Source organism: Amblyraja radiata, chromosome 1 (genome assembly GCF_010909765.2).
Source record: "Amblyraja radiata isolate CabotCenter1 chromosome 1, sAmbRad1.1.pri, whole genome shotgun sequence".
Taxonomy (NCBI): Eukaryota; Metazoa; Chordata; class Chondrichthyes; order Rajiformes; family Rajidae; genus Amblyraja; species Amblyraja radiata.
This window is the reverse complement of record NC_045956.1, coordinates 100,729,335-100,746,906: the sequence shown is the minus strand read 5'-3', so window position 1 is coordinate 100,746,906 and position 17,572 is coordinate 100,729,335. Positions and strand designations below refer to the sequence as shown.

The 17,572-nt window shown below is 46.8% G+C and overlaps 1 protein-coding gene across 2 annotated transcripts in view; it reads right to left on the bottom strand.

Annotated features, from left to right (window-relative positions):
• The window catches only part of ube2k (ubiquitin conjugating enzyme E2 K), an 88,327-nt gene extending 71,186 nt beyond the window's left edge, over positions 1 to 17,141 (bottom strand). Inside the window, exon 1 of one of the 2 annotated variants that reach the window (XM_033027226.1) lies at positions 16,779 to 17,141. In XM_033027226.1, the coding sequence (XP_032883117.1) occupies positions 16,779 to 16,841 (63 nt within the window). In that variant the 5' untranslated portion in view covers positions 16,842 to 17,141. The remainder of the gene's footprint in view (positions 1 to 16,778) is intronic. The other variant, XM_033027236.1, reaches the window with a different exon arrangement.
• Positions 17,142 to 17,572: the final 431 nt, after the last annotated feature.

Below are 17,572 nucleotides of genomic sequence, written 5' to 3'. Positions count from 1 at the left end.
CATGTTTCCTGCCTCTAGCGTGTCCAATTTGCTTTCTTCAATGCCTGCTGTACCTGCATGCTTACTTTCATTGACTGATGAACAAGGACTCCCAGATCCCGTTGTATTTCCCCTTTTCCCAACTTGACACCATTTAGATAATAATCTGCCTTCCAGTTTTTGCTACCAAAGTGGATAACCTCACATTTATCCACATTAAATTGCATCTGCCATGCATCTGCCCACTCACCCAACCTGTCCAAGTCACCCTGCGTTCTCATAGCATCCTCCTCACAGTTCACACTGCCACCCAGCTTTGTCATCTGCAAATTTGCTAATGTTAATTTGAATCCTTGATGTATATTGTAAATAGCTGGGGTCCCAGCACCTTGCCTTGCAGTACCCCACTAGTCACTGCCTGCCATTCTGAAAGGGACCCGTTAATCCCTACTCTTTGTTTCATGTCTGCCAACCAATTTTCTATCCATGTCAGCATTTTACCCAAAATACCATGTGCCCTAATTTTGCCCACTAATCTCCTATGTGGGACCTTATCAAATGCTTTCTGAAAGTCCAGGTACACTACATCCACTGGCTCTCCCTTGTCCACTTTCCTAGTTACATCCTCAAAAAATTCCAGAAGATTAGTCAAGATTGATTTCCCCATCGTAAATCCATGCTGACTCGGACCGATCCGGTTACTGCTATCCAAATGTGCCGCTATTTCATCTTTTATGATTGACTCCAGCATCTTTCCCACCACCGATGTCAGGCTAACTGGTCTATAATTTCCTGTTTTTCTCTCTCCCGCCTTTCTTAAAAAGTGGGATAACATGAGCTACCCTCCAATCCACAGGAACTGATCCTGAATCAATAGAACATTGGAAAATTATCACCAATGCATCCACGATTTCCAGAGCCACTTCCTTAAGTACCCTGGGATGCAAACCATCAGGCCCTGGGGATTTATCAGCCTTCAGTCCCATCAGTCTACCCAACACCATTTCCTGCCTAATGTGGATTTCCTTCAGTTCCTCACTCACCCCAGATCCTTTGGCCACTAGTACATCAGGAAGATTGTTTGTGTCCTCCTTAGTGAAGACGGATCCAAAGTACCTGTTCATCTCATCTCCCATTCCCTTGTTCCCCATAATAAATTCACCTTTTTCAGTCTTCAAGGGTCAAACTTTAGTCTTAACTAATTTTTTCCTCTTCACATACCTAAAGAAGCTTTTACTATCCTCCATTTTCAATGTAATGCAAGTGTAATCCAACAAAAGTCTGCCCAACCATAAGTTCTGGATGAATCAGAAAATTTGTAATCTCCTCAATCAGTGGTGTTTAGACTGGTGATCCATAATCATACAAGAAGTCCAGGTATGAACTTCTGAAGATCATCACAAGCAGGCACGGAAATCGCTATCAAAATATGGAGGGGACCGGGGGACACACAATTTCTTGGCGGCCGCGCGCGCGCGCACACACACACACACAAGGCTTCGGATGCTCAATCCAGCGTAAATACAGCTCAACTCTGCCTGTCTCGCCGGGTTAACCTACAGCCCTGCCTGGACTGAAGGGACACCAGTGCTGCTTCTCCGTGCTGGCAGTAAACCCTGGCCATATTTCCCGCAAGTCCAGGCAGGGCTGTAGGTGAACCTAGTGGGACAGGCTGAGTTGAGCTGGGTTTAGCGCTGCATCTCTGCGCTGGCTGTGGGCCTAGGGGCACAGCTCCCTTCCGACTCCCGACGTCTCTAGCCACCCCCGGGCGTGGGGCACTCGGGTGGGGACGGAACAGCGCAGGAGAGCCAGGCTCGATCCTGGCTGCGGATGAGCAGATACCTGTGCCACGTCTCCCTCCTCCAATCACCGCGCGCTATCCTCATTCCCATCCCCCCCCCCCAACTTCCGCCTCTGACCGACACCTCCCTCCTCTAATGATCGGGCTGAATCATCATGTCCCGCCCCCATTGCCTGCTGACCGACGTCTCTCTCGTCCAATCGGCACCCTCGATCATCAGTCCCATCCCCACTGTCTTGCGGAAAGCGGAGATTTCACCGGGTTTTAAAATCTGGATTACAAAAAATGAGGGGGGGGGGGGGGGGGGGATTGTCCTCCCCATCTCAAAACAGGGGGGGGGGGGACGTGTCCCCCCTGGCCCCACCGGGATTTCCGCCCCTGATCACAAGCAACATAATAACTCCAGATTAAGCTGGAATCACGGAAGGAAGCTCAAAAGCTGCTGCAGGTCTTGCACAATAACAGTTGCTATAACACAAAGCGAGTAGCATAAATGGAAACAATGCATAATTGCTCAATGCCTCCTATGCATCCTTTTGAAAGGGAGGACAATGACACCCCACACCCTACATGAACCCCACACAGCCTCGACGACTGTGATTTCAGTCTCCAAGGTTGAAATCAAGAGTATCCTTCAAGAGGGTGAAACTATACAAAACTATCCAGAAGGCACACGTGGCCAAATACAATCTTCAACCTCGCTTTTGCTGTCCGAGATTCCTACCTGCTTCAAAAGGGCATTATTGTACCGGTACCCAAGAAGAGCATGTTGACCTGCCTCAATGACCATTCGGTAGCACTTGCATCCACTGTCACCTCCAATGAGGTGCTATGATTGATTGGTTATGGTGCAAATCTTGCTTTGGAAAATATTTGAATCCACTTTAATTTCCTATTGTCACAACAGGTCAATGCCAGATGCTATTTAACTGGCACTCCACTTTGTTCAGGACAATCTGGATAACAGGAACACATATGTCAGGTGTTCATTAACTACAGCATTCAGCACTATAACTCCCTACAAACTCATCACCAAGTGCCAAGAACTGGACCTATGTATCTCACTTTGCAATTAAATCCTTGAATTCCACGTTAGCAGACTTCATTCAGAAAGGGTTGGTAACACAATTTCTCCTCGTTGACCATCAACACAGATGCATTGCAGGCCTGTATGATTGGCCACCGGCTCTACTCTCTTCACAGTCATGACTGTGGAGGTAAGCACATTCAATTCCACCTGCAAATTTGCCAACACACCACTGTTGTTGGCTGAATGGTGAATAATCAATGTACGGGAAATAGAACAAATAGAACAAACGCCTGCTTGACTGTTGCCTCAACAACATCCTCTCGCCCAACATCAACAAAATCAAGGAACTTGATCGTTGACTGGAGAAAGGGTAAGTTGAGAAATCACGTGTCTCGTTTTCATTGGTGGGTCAGTGGTGAATTAACCAGCATCTGCAGTTCCTTCCTACAGGTTTGTAGATTAATGGGCTTCTGTAAATTGTCCCTAGCATGTGGGATATAACTAGTGTATGGATGACTGTTGGTCGGCGCAGACTCAGTGGGCCAAAGTTCCTGTTTCCACACCACCAGGTTAATAAACTGCTACTTTCGTATGAACCAACTTGCACAACTGTAATCTAACCTCAGCAACAGAACACCATGAACCACCATAGACACTACTGTGGACTTGTTTTCTAACTGCTTTTGCAATCTTTTTCTTTTTACAGTTTTAGGTTTATTATTGTCACATGAAGTGAAGATAGATTCAACGGTGGGGAGTTTGGTCTGCGGGATGGACTGGGCTACATCCACAACTCTCTACAATTCCTTGTGTCCTGGACAGCTGTTCCCAAACTAATCTGTGATGCAAGTATGTTGTCAGTCTATATGCTTGTCATGTTGCTGCAAGTAAGATTTTCATTGTACCTGCACCTCACTGTTCCTCACTGCATACGACAATAAACTTAACAATGTGATTGATACAAGATCAACCTTAAAAGTTAATTTGTTTCTCTCACTCCAGATGCTGTCTGATCCATTCACTTTTCCCAACATACCTTTGTTTTGAGATTGAGCACCCACAGTATTTCTCTGTGACACACGCCCCTCTAAATTCCACTTGTTTTTGGAAAATGACTAGTTTGGTAAGTCAGAATTCTAATAAAATCATAGATGCAAATTCTAACATTAACCTGTTCACTGCCATGTTTTTTTTTTTTACTATTGGCCATGGCCTGAATATACTCAGGGGTGGCACTGAACAGGTTAATTTACACAATTTTGTTTGTATGGTTATCATTTTAGTACTTTAGATTTTCTTTAATAATTTCATGACAAATGAAGAATTCATCAGCTTTGCTCACTCTGGTTTGGAACTGTTCCAGTTTCTAATGAAGTAACTTCCCTTAACCTCTCCACTGGCTTGTCTTACTGATACATTGTTGAAATCACACAATTTCTTTTGGTCCTTTTAGGTATCCAATAATTACATCTGTCACTGAAATCAGTTGCTAAATTTGGATAGGCAAGTCAATCTGTCTATACATAACCAAAACTCTCATCTTGTCCTCTTCCGGTTTGTGTTGTTTTTACATTTGCGCAAAAACAGTACCCGATAGCGCTACGATTTTTCGCCAACTTACTCGCCATCTTCTTCTGTCAGCAGATCGGTCTTCTCTCCTGTCATTCGCGGGGACAGTAATTGACCCGCTGTCAATTACCAGCGGCGAGGAGAATAAAGCTGAAGAAGCGGAGTGAGCAGAGTGTGGAGCTGAGTCTGCTGAGACCAAAGATCCGATAGTAAGCAAGATAGATCACTCGAAGAAAAAGATGTAGTGCGGTCATGGGCAGATTCATGGGTAACTTTCAGCCCCATTTCTGTAACCGGCTTCCGTCTCCGCACCAAGGATCCAATAGCGGAGCTAGTGCGGAAACGGAAGCCGGCTACGGAAACATCCTCGTAAAAATAAAGGTTTTTGGTAAAAATCTTTTCCTCATTTTCAGAATTATAATTTATTAACACAAACTGTTTCCCCGCAGCGTTGATTATACTGCAGTTCGAGTCAGGTTACTGAAATGGATGAAAAAAAGGCCCATGTTCCGTACCGTTGTGTACTACATGTCAGCCCATTGCATTTAGAAGGAGAGATCTATCTTGCTCTGCTATAGGATCTTTGGTTAAGACCAACACGCCGAGCCGAGCCGGGAGCCACTGAGTGGAGCCGGGATCCGTGAGTGCGGCTGGAGCCATAGTGGGCCTCCCACCTGTACAACCCCAAGAAATACCCATTCGGCCCACAATGTCCGTACTAGCCCTCTGGAAACCAGTCTCTTCGGCCCTCAACGCCTAGACTAGCCCTCCAGTAAGCCCCCACCAACCACCGTATGAATCTCTCCCCTTCACCCGTTGCAGGACGTCCCCCGCCGGTTGCCCCCCCCCCCCTCCCCCATCACCGGCCCCCGACAACCCCCACCTGAAGCCGTACCCCTCGCCCAACTGCAGGACACTCCCCCACCAGCCCATGATACCCCTCCGCCCCAGCTGCAGGACACTCCCCTCTCCCCCCACCAGCCCCCACCTGAATCCGTCCCCCTCCGCCAGGTGCAGGACGCTCTCCCCCACCCCAACCGGCCCCCGACAGCCCCTGCCTGAACCCATCTCCCTCCCCCGGCTGTAGGACGATTCCCCCCCACTGGTCCTCACCTGAAGCTGTCCAGTCCCCAGCTGCAGGTCATTCCCCCCCACCGGCTCTCGTCTGAAGCCGTCCCCAACTGCAGGATGCTCCCCACCTGAGGTGGGGAGTGGCAGCGGTAGGCCACGACACCAATAGGCCACGGCAGCAGTAGCAGCGGTTAGCCACAACAGCGAAGGCAGCGGCAGTGGTAGGCAACGGCATGGGTAGGCCATGGCAGCGCTCCCCCCCCCCCCCCATCCCCACCGGCCCCTGCCTGAAGCCGCCCCCCTCTCCTGGCTGCAGGACGCTCCCCGCCAACCCTCGCCTGAAGCCATCCCCCTCCCCCAGCTACAGAACGCTCCCGCCGGCCCCCGCCCGAAGCCGTCCCCGTCCTCAGCTGCACTCCATTCGGCCCACAACACCCGTACTAGCCCAAGAAATGCCCATTTGGCCCACAATATCTGTACTAGCCCACTGGAAACCAGTCCCTTCAGCCCTCAACAACAGTACTAACCCATCAGAAACCCCCCCCCCCCCCCACTGCCTGAAGCCATTCCCCCTCCCCTAGCTGCAGGACACTCCCCCCACCGGCCCCAGACAGCCCCCGCCTGAAGCCGTCCCCCACCCTCAGCTGCAGGACACCCCCCATTGGCCGCCTACAGCCCCCACCTGAATCCGTCCACCTCCCCCGGCTGCAGGACGCTTCCCCTCCCACGAGCCCTCGACAGCCCCTGCCTGTAGCCGTCCCCCTCCGCCGGCTGCAGGGCACCCCCCCCCCACCTGTAGCCCCCCCAACGGCCCCCGCCTGAAGCCATCCCCAACTGCAGGATGCTCCCCACCGGTCCCCACCTGAAGCCGGTGGGGAGTGGCAGTGGTAGTCCACGACACAGATAGGCCACGCCACCGGTAGGCCCCCCCATCCCCACTGGCCCCCGACAAGCCCCGCCTGAAGCCGTGCCCATCCCCCGGCTGCAGGACGCTCACCCCACCGCCCCCAACAGCCCCCACCTGAAGCCGACCCTCTCCCCAGGCTGCAGAACACAACAAGAGACGCAAGAAGAAAGACTGGAGTGATTAAATCTCATCTTTAACGTTTAAATTGTTGTTATATTTTAAGAGTTATTCACATTTTAAGCTTTAATAAATCCCTTTTCCACTTGCCGTACCCGCCAGCTGCGCCTGTGCAGTAATTCCTGCGTGTTCTACGTCACAATGGGAACCCAATGGGCGGGACTGGATGCACCGCCGGAGAGCCGCTAAGAGTGGATGGGGGGGGGGGGGGGGGGGGGGAGTGAGTGAGTGGGGGGGAAGGGCAAGGGTTGGTGGAGGGTGGTGAGGTGAGAAAGGGGGGGGGGGGGAGATCAGGTGCGTCACAACAGAAACCCGTCAGTCGCTCCTGCGCAGTTGGGCCCAATACGCGAGTGGTGGATTATTGCATTGGGAGACCAGTCCTCCTGTGTGACAATGGGACCCAATGGGTCCCACTTAGTCTGGTAAACTGTGATAAATGTATTCATCCTATGAAGTGAATTAGGATGATGGGAAGGGGAAATTTAAAAAAACAAGAACTGAAAATTTGTTCTGATTCAATAGCAGATGTTAAAATAGTATAATACTTCACTGAACTGCTGATCTATAAGCATTCACACTAACTTTTGCCTCTGATTTCACAATGGAATAGATTAAGGACTGGTAACAACTGCAAAACAAGGAAGAGAGAAAAATAAGATACATGTAAAAAACAAACTGCTGAGGAGCTCAGTGGGTCAAGCAACATCTGTGGTGGGAACAGGGATTGTAGATGTATACGGGTTCAAGACTTTGGGTCATAAGTGAGAATGAAGGGGGAGATGACTGTATAAAAAGTAAAGAGATGAGACAGGGCCAGTAGGTGAAAGGTGGACAGAGGAGGGGTGAAGGATGACAGACAGATAGAGCCGGGGTGGGTAAAAATGGGAGACTGAGACAGTGGGCGATAAATGGAAACAGATTAGATTGCGTGCAAGTCATCTAACTAACAACTAGATAAATACTGCTCCAAAAGATAACAGGTGGACTATAACCAATAAGGCAACATTAACTTTTTCCTAACTTGCCTTGTGGTCAAAGAACAGAAATGGCAGATGAGTTGAACAGGTACTTTGGATCCGTCTTCATTAAGGAGGACACAAACAATCTTCCTGATGTACTAGTTGCCAGAGGATCTGGGGTGATGGAGTAACTGAAGGAAATCCACATTAAGCAAGAAATAGTGTTGGGTAGACTGATGGGGACTGAAGGCTGATAAATCCCCAGGGCTTGATGGTCTGCTTCGCAGGGTACTTAAGGATGTGGCTCTAGAAATCGTGATCGCATTGGTGATCATTTTCCAATGTTCTATAGATTCAGGATCAGTTCCTGTGGATTGGAGGGTAGCTAATGTTATCTCACTTTTTAAGAAAGGCGGGAGAGAAAACAGGGAATTATAGACCAGTTAGCCTGACATCGGTGGTGGGGAAGTTGCTGGAGTCAATCATAAAAGATGAAATAGCGGCACAATTGGATAGCAGTAACAGGATCGGTCCAAGTCAGCATGTATTTACGAAAGGGAAATCATGCTTGACTAATCTTCTGGAATTTTTTGAGGATGTAACTAGGAAAATGGACAAGGGAGAGCCAGTGGATGTAGTGTACCTGGACTTTCAGAAATCATTTGATAAGGTCCCACATAGGAGATTAGTGGGCAAATTTAGGGCACATGGTAATGGGGGTTGAGTGCTGACATGGATAAAAAATTGGTTGACAGACAGGAAACAAAGAGTAGGGATTAACGGGTCCCTTTCAGAATGGCAGGCAGTGACTAGTGGGATACCCCAAGGATCGGTGCTGGGACCTCAGCTATTTACAATATACATCAATGATTTAGATGAAGTGATTCAAAGTAACATTAGCAAAATTGCAGATGACACAAAGCTGGGTGGCAGTGTGAACTGTGGGGAGGATGCTATGAGAATGCAGGGTGACTTGGACAGGTTGGGTGAGTGGGCAGATGCATGGCAGATGCAGTTTAATGTGGATAAACGTTAGGTTATCCACTTTGGTAGAAGGCAGATTATTATCTAAATGGTGTCAAGTTGTGAAAATGAGAAGGACAACGGGATCTGGGGGTCCTTGTTCATCATTCAATGAAAGTAAGCATGCAGGTACTGAAGAAAGCGAATGGCATGTTGGCCTTCATAACAAGAGTAGTTGAGTATAGGAGCAGAGGTCCTTCTACAGTTGTACAGGGCCCTAGTGAGACACACCTGGAATACTGTATGCTGTTTTGGTCTCCAAATTTTGAGGAAGGACATTCTTGCGATTGAGGGAGTGCAGCGTAGGTTCACACGGTTAATTCCCGGGATGGCGGGACTGCCATATGCTGAGAGAATGGAGCCCCTGGGCTTGTATACTCTGGAATTTAGAAGGATGAGAGGGTATCTTATTGAAACATATAAGATTATTAAGGGTTTGGACACGTGAGAGGCAGGAAACATGTTCCCGATGTTGGGGGAGTCCAGAACCAGGGGCCACAGTTTAAGAATAAGGAATAAGCCATTTAGAACGGAGATGAGGAAACACTTTTTCACACAGAGAGTTGTGAATCTGTGGAATTCTCTGCCTCAGAGGGCGGTGGAGGCCGGTTCTCAGGATACTTTCAAGAGAGGGCTAGATAGGGCTCTTAAAGATAGCAGAGTCAGGGGATATGGGGAGAAGGCAGGAACGGGGTACTGATTGTGGATGAGGAGCCATGATCACATTGAATGGCAGTGCTGGCTCGAAGAGTCGAATGGGCTACTCATGCACCTATTGTCTATTTTGGTTTGACTGTCAAGACAAGCAGGTCTGCAGATCAATTTGATCTGTCACAAATTATCTTTACATATCTTTAACGTGGCTGCAATGTGAAGTAGTAATGCACAAGATGGATTGTGCATACAGCAAAAAAAAAAAAGAGTCAAATGGTTCCCCCAACCATAAAGATTAGATACTCCAGCATCTTCGGGACTTGTGTACCAGATAAGCAGATTTTTTGGACATTGAATGTTGCACATGGCACCAAACATAGTTTTATGTCTTTTTTTTCCACAAGCACAGGAAGTAGAACCCAGCACATTTCATCTTATGAAATTTGTTGACATACAAGTCTGAAGAATGGTCTCGATCCGAAACGTCACCCATTCCTTCTCTCTGGAGATGCTGCCTGTCCCGCTGAGTTACTCCAGCATTTTGTGTCTATCTTCGGTTTAAATTTGCAACACATCTGACATGTTGGGAGTTGTTTAAAGCCCATTTGATGAAGTTGAGAACCAGCATGTTCCAAGTAAGGAGGGATAAAGTTGGCAAAGTAAGACAATCTTGGACAATCAAAGATAGACACAAAATGCTGGAGTAACTCAGGCAGCATCTCTGGAGAGAAGGAATGGGTGACGTTTCGGATCAAGACCATTCTTCAGACTTGTATGTGAACAAATTTCATAAGATGAAATGTGCTGGGTTCTACTTCCTGTGCTCGTGAAAAAAGACATAAAACTATGTTTGGTGCCATGTGCAACATTCAATGTCCAAAAAATCTGCTCTTCTTCAGACTGAACGTCAGGGGAGACGGAGACACAGAGATAAGGAAGTGTAAGGTGGGAAAACAAGACATCAAGGGGATGTAGCTCAAAGAAACTGTAGAATCGATCATTGTTAGCTAGGAGAAAATGACAACAAAGCATACAGAGATAACATTTAATCAGGGCGACAGTCAGACTGGTCGGAGAAGTAGGAAGGAGGAGGGAAGGAGGAGGGATGGAGAGTGAGAGGGAAAGCAAGGGTTACTTGAAGTTAGAGAATTCAATATTCATACCGCTGGGTTGTAAACTGGCAAAGCGAAATATGAGGTTGTAAATTTAGTCAAAAACAAAGCACATGCAAGGATTAACTTCTCCGTGGATTGTCACCTTGTTGTGGTGGAGAAGCTTGTGTGGACCCGAGATCCTGAGAGCGATGCCGCCTGGAGCTATGCTCCTGGTAGGGCCACCCATGGCGGTAAGGTCGAGGGGCAGGTCTCTGACAAAGAGCAATCCAACCAAGACCTCAACAGTGGAACAGGCGGACGATGGCTGACCTTAGTGGAGCGTCACAATGGCTGGGAAGGCGGATGAAGGCTGCAGCAGAAAAGGGTCTCCGGTCGTCTTGGACTCCATGCCACTGGATCCTGACCCAGATCTGTCAAGGACCGTGGGGTGGCTGTCCATGCACCAGTCTCCCCACCTTAAACAAAGTCACGCACAGGCATTCCCCATATAGGGAATAGCACCCTGGAGACACCCATGGTCAGCTTGACTGAGGGGGGCCTAAGAAGCAAGGTTCAGGAAGATGGAATCAAACAGGGCTTTTGAGGAATATAAGGAAAGGAGGAAATAAATCAAACGGGCGATCATAAGAGCCAAAAAGGGCCACAAAATGGCTATGGCAAGTTCGAACTCCTACCTTCCGGCAGACATTACGCCCGCACCTCCAGACTCAGGAACAGCTTCATCCCCAGAGTATCGCTGCTCTGAACCGGCCCTGCCGAGTGCCCCCCACCCCCATGAACTGTATTCACGCACATCGACCCGGCACAGACATATTTGCACTTTAGACTGTTTTACTGTTCTCTTTTTTTATAAACCATGTTTCTCGGTGTATCTAAATTTTATTAGTTGTTTAAGTTATGACGATCGGATGGAAGCTGCATACCAAATCTCGTTGCACCTATATGCAATGACAATAAAAGATATTATTATTATTATTATTATTATTAGATTAAACAAAATCTCACACCTTTTCATACCCATATTCAAAATAAGAGAGAAACCAGGTACGACAACCTAAGGATAAAGGAGGGAATTTGTGCTTGGAGTCAGGAATGCAGGTGAAGTACTAAACAAGTACTTTGCATTTATTTTCACGAAGGAGAAGGATATGGAAGACAATGAAATCACTGTGGTGAATATTAGTATGCAAGAGTAGTTTGCGATTAAAATCGCAGTAGCTCTACAAAAGCATCAAGGTGGATAAATCCCCAGGACCTGATGAGACTTGCGCACGAGTGAGGCAAGAGAGGTGATTGCAGGAGCCTCGACGGAGATCTTTGCATCTTCTCTAGCAACAAACAAGGTCCTGGTGGCCTGGAGGTAGCTAATGTTTTTTTAATTCATGAAAAGTAAAGAGAATAAAGAGAAGGTGATCGATGAATGGAGGGTGATGGTTGTTGCCTACATGGAATTTAGTATGCCATTTGATAAAGTCCTTCATTGCAGGCTGATCCAAAAGATTAAGATGTACAGGATTAACAATAACTTGATTGTATAGTTTCAGAACTAGCTTACTGATAAAAGACAAAAAGTTATAGTGGACAGACAATATTCAGGCTGGAGGTCAGCGACCAATGGAGTTCCACAGGGATCTGTGCTGAGATATCTGCTGATGGGATATAAATTACTTGGACGTTAACATAGATGGGTTGGCTAGTAAATTTGTGAATTACACCAAGACTGCTAGGGTTGTGGATAGCATCGAAGGCTGTCAAGGTATACAGCGGGATATAGATCAGCTGCAGAAATAGGTGGAGAAATGGATAATGAATTTTAATCTGAGCAAGTGTGCAGTGTTGCAGGTTGAGGTCAAATGAAAGGGAATATACATTTAATAGCATGACACAACAGCATTGATAAACAGAGGGATTTTGGAGTCAAAGAGCATATTTTCCTAAAAGTGGCAACACAAGTAGATGGGAGTGGTTAAGAAGGCATGTGGTATGCTTGCTTTCATAGGTTGAGGCATTTAATACAAGAGTCAGAAAGTCATGATGCAGCTTTACAGAACTTTGGTTAGGCCGCATTGCATGCAGTTCTGGCTGCTCTCATTTCAGGAAGTATGTGGAGGCTTTGGAAAGGGTGCAGAGGAGGATTACCAGGATGATGCCTAGATTAGAGGGTATTAGATACAAGGAAAGGTTGCACAGACTTGAAATTATTTCTCTAAAATGCCAGAGTTTGCAGGAAACCTGTTAGAAGAAAATAAAATGATCAGAGGCGTAGAGAGGGTATACAGCAACGACTGTTCTTCCTGAGAACATTGAAAAAGACTGGTCTGCCCCAACAGTTGCTGACAACCTTCTACCGCTGCGCGACAGAGAGCATACTAACGTATGGCATCGCTGTGTGGTATCTCAGCTGCACGGAGGTGGAGAGGAGAGCTCTTCAGCGCGTCGTCCACAGAACGCAGAAGATTATTGGGACACCAATACAAGCCTTGGAGGGCATCTACCACACATGGTGCCTCAGGAAGGCCGTCAGCATCCATAAAGACTCCTCACACCCTTGTAATGGACTGTTCGAACTCCTACCGCCCGGCAGACGTTACAAGGCCTTCTACGCCCGCACCTCCAGACTCAGGAACAGCTTCATTTCCAGAGCTATAGCTGCTCTGAACCAGCCCTGCTGAGTGCCCCCCACCCCTATGGACTGTGTCCCTCGGATGGTCACGTCGCACAGACACATCTGCACTTTAGTCTGTTTTGACTGTTTTAATGTTCTTTTTACAAACCATGTTCTCGGGGTATCTAAATATAAATTTTATTAGTTATTTAAGTTATGACATCGAATGGAAGCTGCATACCAAATCTCGTTGCACATGTGCAATGACAAGATATTATTATTAATTATTATTATTATCAGAACCTTTTTCCCAGGTAGACAAAATAAATACAAGAGGGCATAGTTTTAAGGTGAGAGGGGCAACGTTTAAAGGAGATGTGCAGAGCAACATTTTTTTAACTACAGAGCGTGCTGAGCACCTGGATCATGTTGCTGGTGGTGGTTGAGACAGACACTTTTGTGTCTTTTAAGAGACTTTCGGATAAACAAATGAATGGAGGGATATGGATTGTACGCAGGTAGATAAGAGATTGTTTTGGCATCACATTCATTGTAGACCGAAGGGCCTGTTCTTGTGCTGTACTGTTCTGTCTTCTATCTTACACTTATAGCTAGAGTTATGGTTAGTTTATTCAAAGTACTTCAATCCAGAGTCAAGATTATAAGACTAAGGCCTACTTCATTGCAGGCCGAAACATAAATGGCAGAAGATGCAGTGTCAGAGGTGCCATATTTAAACAAGAAACAGAGATCCTATCTGTTTGTTCTAGTTGACATAAAATAACTTATCTACCTAAAAGATTAACTGTTTCTCTCTCTGATTCTGCCTGGCCTATTTTCCACATTTCCTGTTTCTTTTCAAATTCTAACTTTTTTTTATTTTTGAAAGATAAAAATTAGTTCATAAAAGATCAGTACTTCTAATGTAAATGTCAACAACGTCAGTCATCTCTAAAACAGATTAACCACCTATATTAATTTCATTTGTTGCTTGAAAAACCTCAATATTTCAAAAGACAGCTGAGCCATTACAACTCTAACAACCTCTAAATGAATCCACCAAGTATAATTTAAACATCTGTGAGCTACATATTTGTAGAGGCACAGAACAAAATGGTGAAGCAAGTAAACATATCGACCATTGAACTATATAGGGTGCTATACATCATACTATGTTAATAACAGTTCCCCATAATGGCGGAAGGGTCTCGACCCGAAATGTCACCCATTCCTTCACTCCCGAGATGCTGCCTGTCCCACTGAGTTACTCCAGCTTTTTGTGTCTATCCCCATGATGACAAGCCACATTATAATTCTTTAGATAAATAGGAACATTGCTAACACACTAAATAATCATTAAGAGTCTTAAATATGTGTAGAGATAAAGTGTAAAGACCAATTAAGAAGCAAGAATTAGTCATAACTATCATAAAACATTTCACAACAGTTTTGTTTAATCCTTCATTAAATTGCATGATCATGAATTTATTAAAAGACAAACTTGACTACAATGAGAAAGTAAAAGTAAAAAACGCACTACCAAAGCAAAATAGCTAAATATCATTAGCGGAAATCCCCAGACTAAATTATGTAAGGTGACGTGCCTCAATGACTACCGACCAGTGGCACTGACATGATGGTGAAGTGATTTGAGAATTTGGTTATGCCACATATCAGCTCATACCTCAACGAGAACCTGGACACACTACAATTTGCCTACTGCCACAACAGATCAACAAAGGATGAAGAAGGGTCTCAACCCAAAACGTCACCCATTCCTTCTCTCCAGAGTTGTTGCCTGTCCTGCTGAGTTAAAGCCCTGTCCCACGGTACGAGTTCATTCCAAGAGCTCTCCCGAGTTTGCCCCGATTCGAACTCGGAGATCTACGGTAATGGCCACTCGTTGGTACTCGGGGTTCTTGTGGACATTTTTCAACATGTTGAAAAATCCTCACGAGTCTTCCCGTGCTTACCTGCCGTTAGCGAGTCTTCCCGAGTACCTGCCGTTAGCGAATCCTCCCAAGTACCTGCCGTTAGCGTTACGAGCCGTTAAGAGACGTCCCCAAGCTCCGATGTACCCGCAGCATTCATTCTCCGTGCTTACCACGAGTTTGATTTTTTTTTAACTCGAGAGAGCTCGAATTCGTACCGTGGGACAGGGCTATAACTCCAGCATTTTGTGTCAACCATGAGATCTCATTGGCTCTCGACTCTGCACTGGACCACTTGGACAATAGAAACACATACTGAGGACCGAGATGAGAAAAACATTTTTCACACATAGAGTTGGTGAATCTGTGGAATTCTCTGTCACAGAAGGTAGTTGAGGCCAGTTCATTGGCTATATTTAAAAGGGAGTTAGATGTGGCCCTTGTGGCTAAAGGGATCAGGGGGTATGGAGAGAAGGCAGGTACAGAATATTGATTTGGATAATCAGCCATGATCATATTGAATGGTGGTGCAGGCTCGAAGGGCCGAATGGCCTACTTCTGCACCTATTTTCTATGTTTCTATATGTCAGACTGTTGTTCATAGACTACAGCTTGGCGTTCAATACCATCATCTCTTCCAATCTGGTTACCAAGCTCACGGAACTGGATCTCTGTGCATCCCTCTGGATCCTCGGCTTTCTCATCAACAAACCACAATCTGTGAATTGGCAGCAACACTTCCTCCTCGATAGCCATCAGCAACTCAATGCCCCCATACTCTACTCATGACTGTGTCACCGCAAAGAGTTCCAACTACATGTTCAAATTCGCCAACAACACCACCGTTATTGGACGAATTACAGATGACAACGAGCCAAAGTCTAGGAGGGAGATCGAATGACTGACCAAAAGATGCCTGAACAACAACCTTGCTCTCAATGTCAGTAAAATCAAGGAACTCGTTGTTGATTATAGAAGGCCAAGGATCCACAAACCTGAATTCATTGACAGGACAGTGGTAGAGTCAAAAACATCAAATTCCTGGGCGTGCATATCTCCGAAGATCTACCCTGGACCCAGCACATTGATGCAATCAAAAAGAAAGCACATCAATGCCTCTACTTCCTGAGAAGATTGTGTCAACAAATATTCTCCTGAACCTCTACAGGTGTACAGTAGAGACCATATTAACTGGTTGCATCACAGCTTGGTTCGGCAACTCGAACACCCAGGAACGAAGAGGAATGCCATAAGTGGCAAACACCGTACAGTCCATCACAGGTTCTGGCCAACCCACCATCGCAGGGATGTACAGGAATCGCTGTCTCAAAAAAGGCAGCCAGCATCATCAGAGACCCACACCACCCTATCCACACTCTCATTTCACTCCTGCCATTGGAAAGAAGGAACAGGAGCCCGAAAACTATTATGTCTGGAGCAAGCTTCCTCCCAACAACATTAAACACTACATCCCCCAAATAAGCTCTAAACTACAGATACCAGGATAATTTTTGTCTCGGGACGTATGACAATAAAGCACTCTTGACTACTAATACACTTCCCTTTGTTTAGAACTATAAAGGTGGAAATAAATGAACACACTCTAATCCCATCTAAGATCAACGGCACTTAACAAATGCCAACCTAGATTCATTCCTCTCGCTGTACACACCAGCCGGATCTCCCAAAATGCTGGATTTCGCCGGCTTTACGGCGGTTCCCTTGACCTGGCCCTCCCTGAGATGCCGTTAAAGAACAGAGGTGACGACGCTTCAAAGATGTATTTAAAAGTGACCTGAGCCGAGCAACCCCGAGTTTCGCCCCCGCCGGCGCCTGTCCGTCAGCCGCTCTCCAGCCCGTCACCGCCAGCCCACTCTCCCGGCCCGCCCGCCCGCTTCCCGTCAGCAGCCGCTCAACCAAGGCGGTTAAGGGTTAGCGAGTGTAGTGCGAACCTCACCTCTTCGCTCTTCAAGACCTCCTTGAACTCTCGTTTAATCCTCTGGACTGCGATATTGGCCATTTCACGACACGCTGCTCGGCCTCGGCTTAGCCTTCCCTTACAACATCAGACTATCAGCACGGCCAAAATGGCGGCGCTCCGGCGCAGGCGCACTGCGGCTCTATGTCAAGCGAATCGGGTCGGCGAGAAGGGAAGGGCGAGCGCCGGCTCCGCTCCGGCTCCGGACTCGGCAGCAGCGGTGTAGCAGCAGCAGCAGCGCTTGCCCGCCCGCCCGCTCTAATCTTCATCCAGTAAACTCAGGCCGCCAGGAGCACTGTCCAGTAGGACAGGGCCAGACCTCCACCCCTCCCTCACCCGTGTCAAATGACACCCCGCCTCAAGGCGACCTGTCACAATACTCACTCGCCGACTTGTTGATGCAGCTCACATACAACAGGCTCATTGCAGCAGCACAGTGAGGTGGAGATGTTACGTGTGGCGTGTAGGCCAAATACATCTGATGGCAGCCATTACCGACCTTTGCATCCCCAAACCACAATCTTGCCTCAAATAGTCATTGAAATGAATTCAGTTTGTTAATCGCCCGGCTCAACCTAAACTCAAATCTTCTTTGCTATTGCTAATTTTCGTCCAAGCGTCTTGGTATTATAAATTCCCTTGCAGCAAAATTATATGTCGATCACATCGCAGCAAAATGTTAAACTTTATTACATTCCTGTTATATCTATTTTCAACCATTTGATTTACCTGTCTCGTGTCAATTCAAATTTAACATTACTTTTTCTAATACT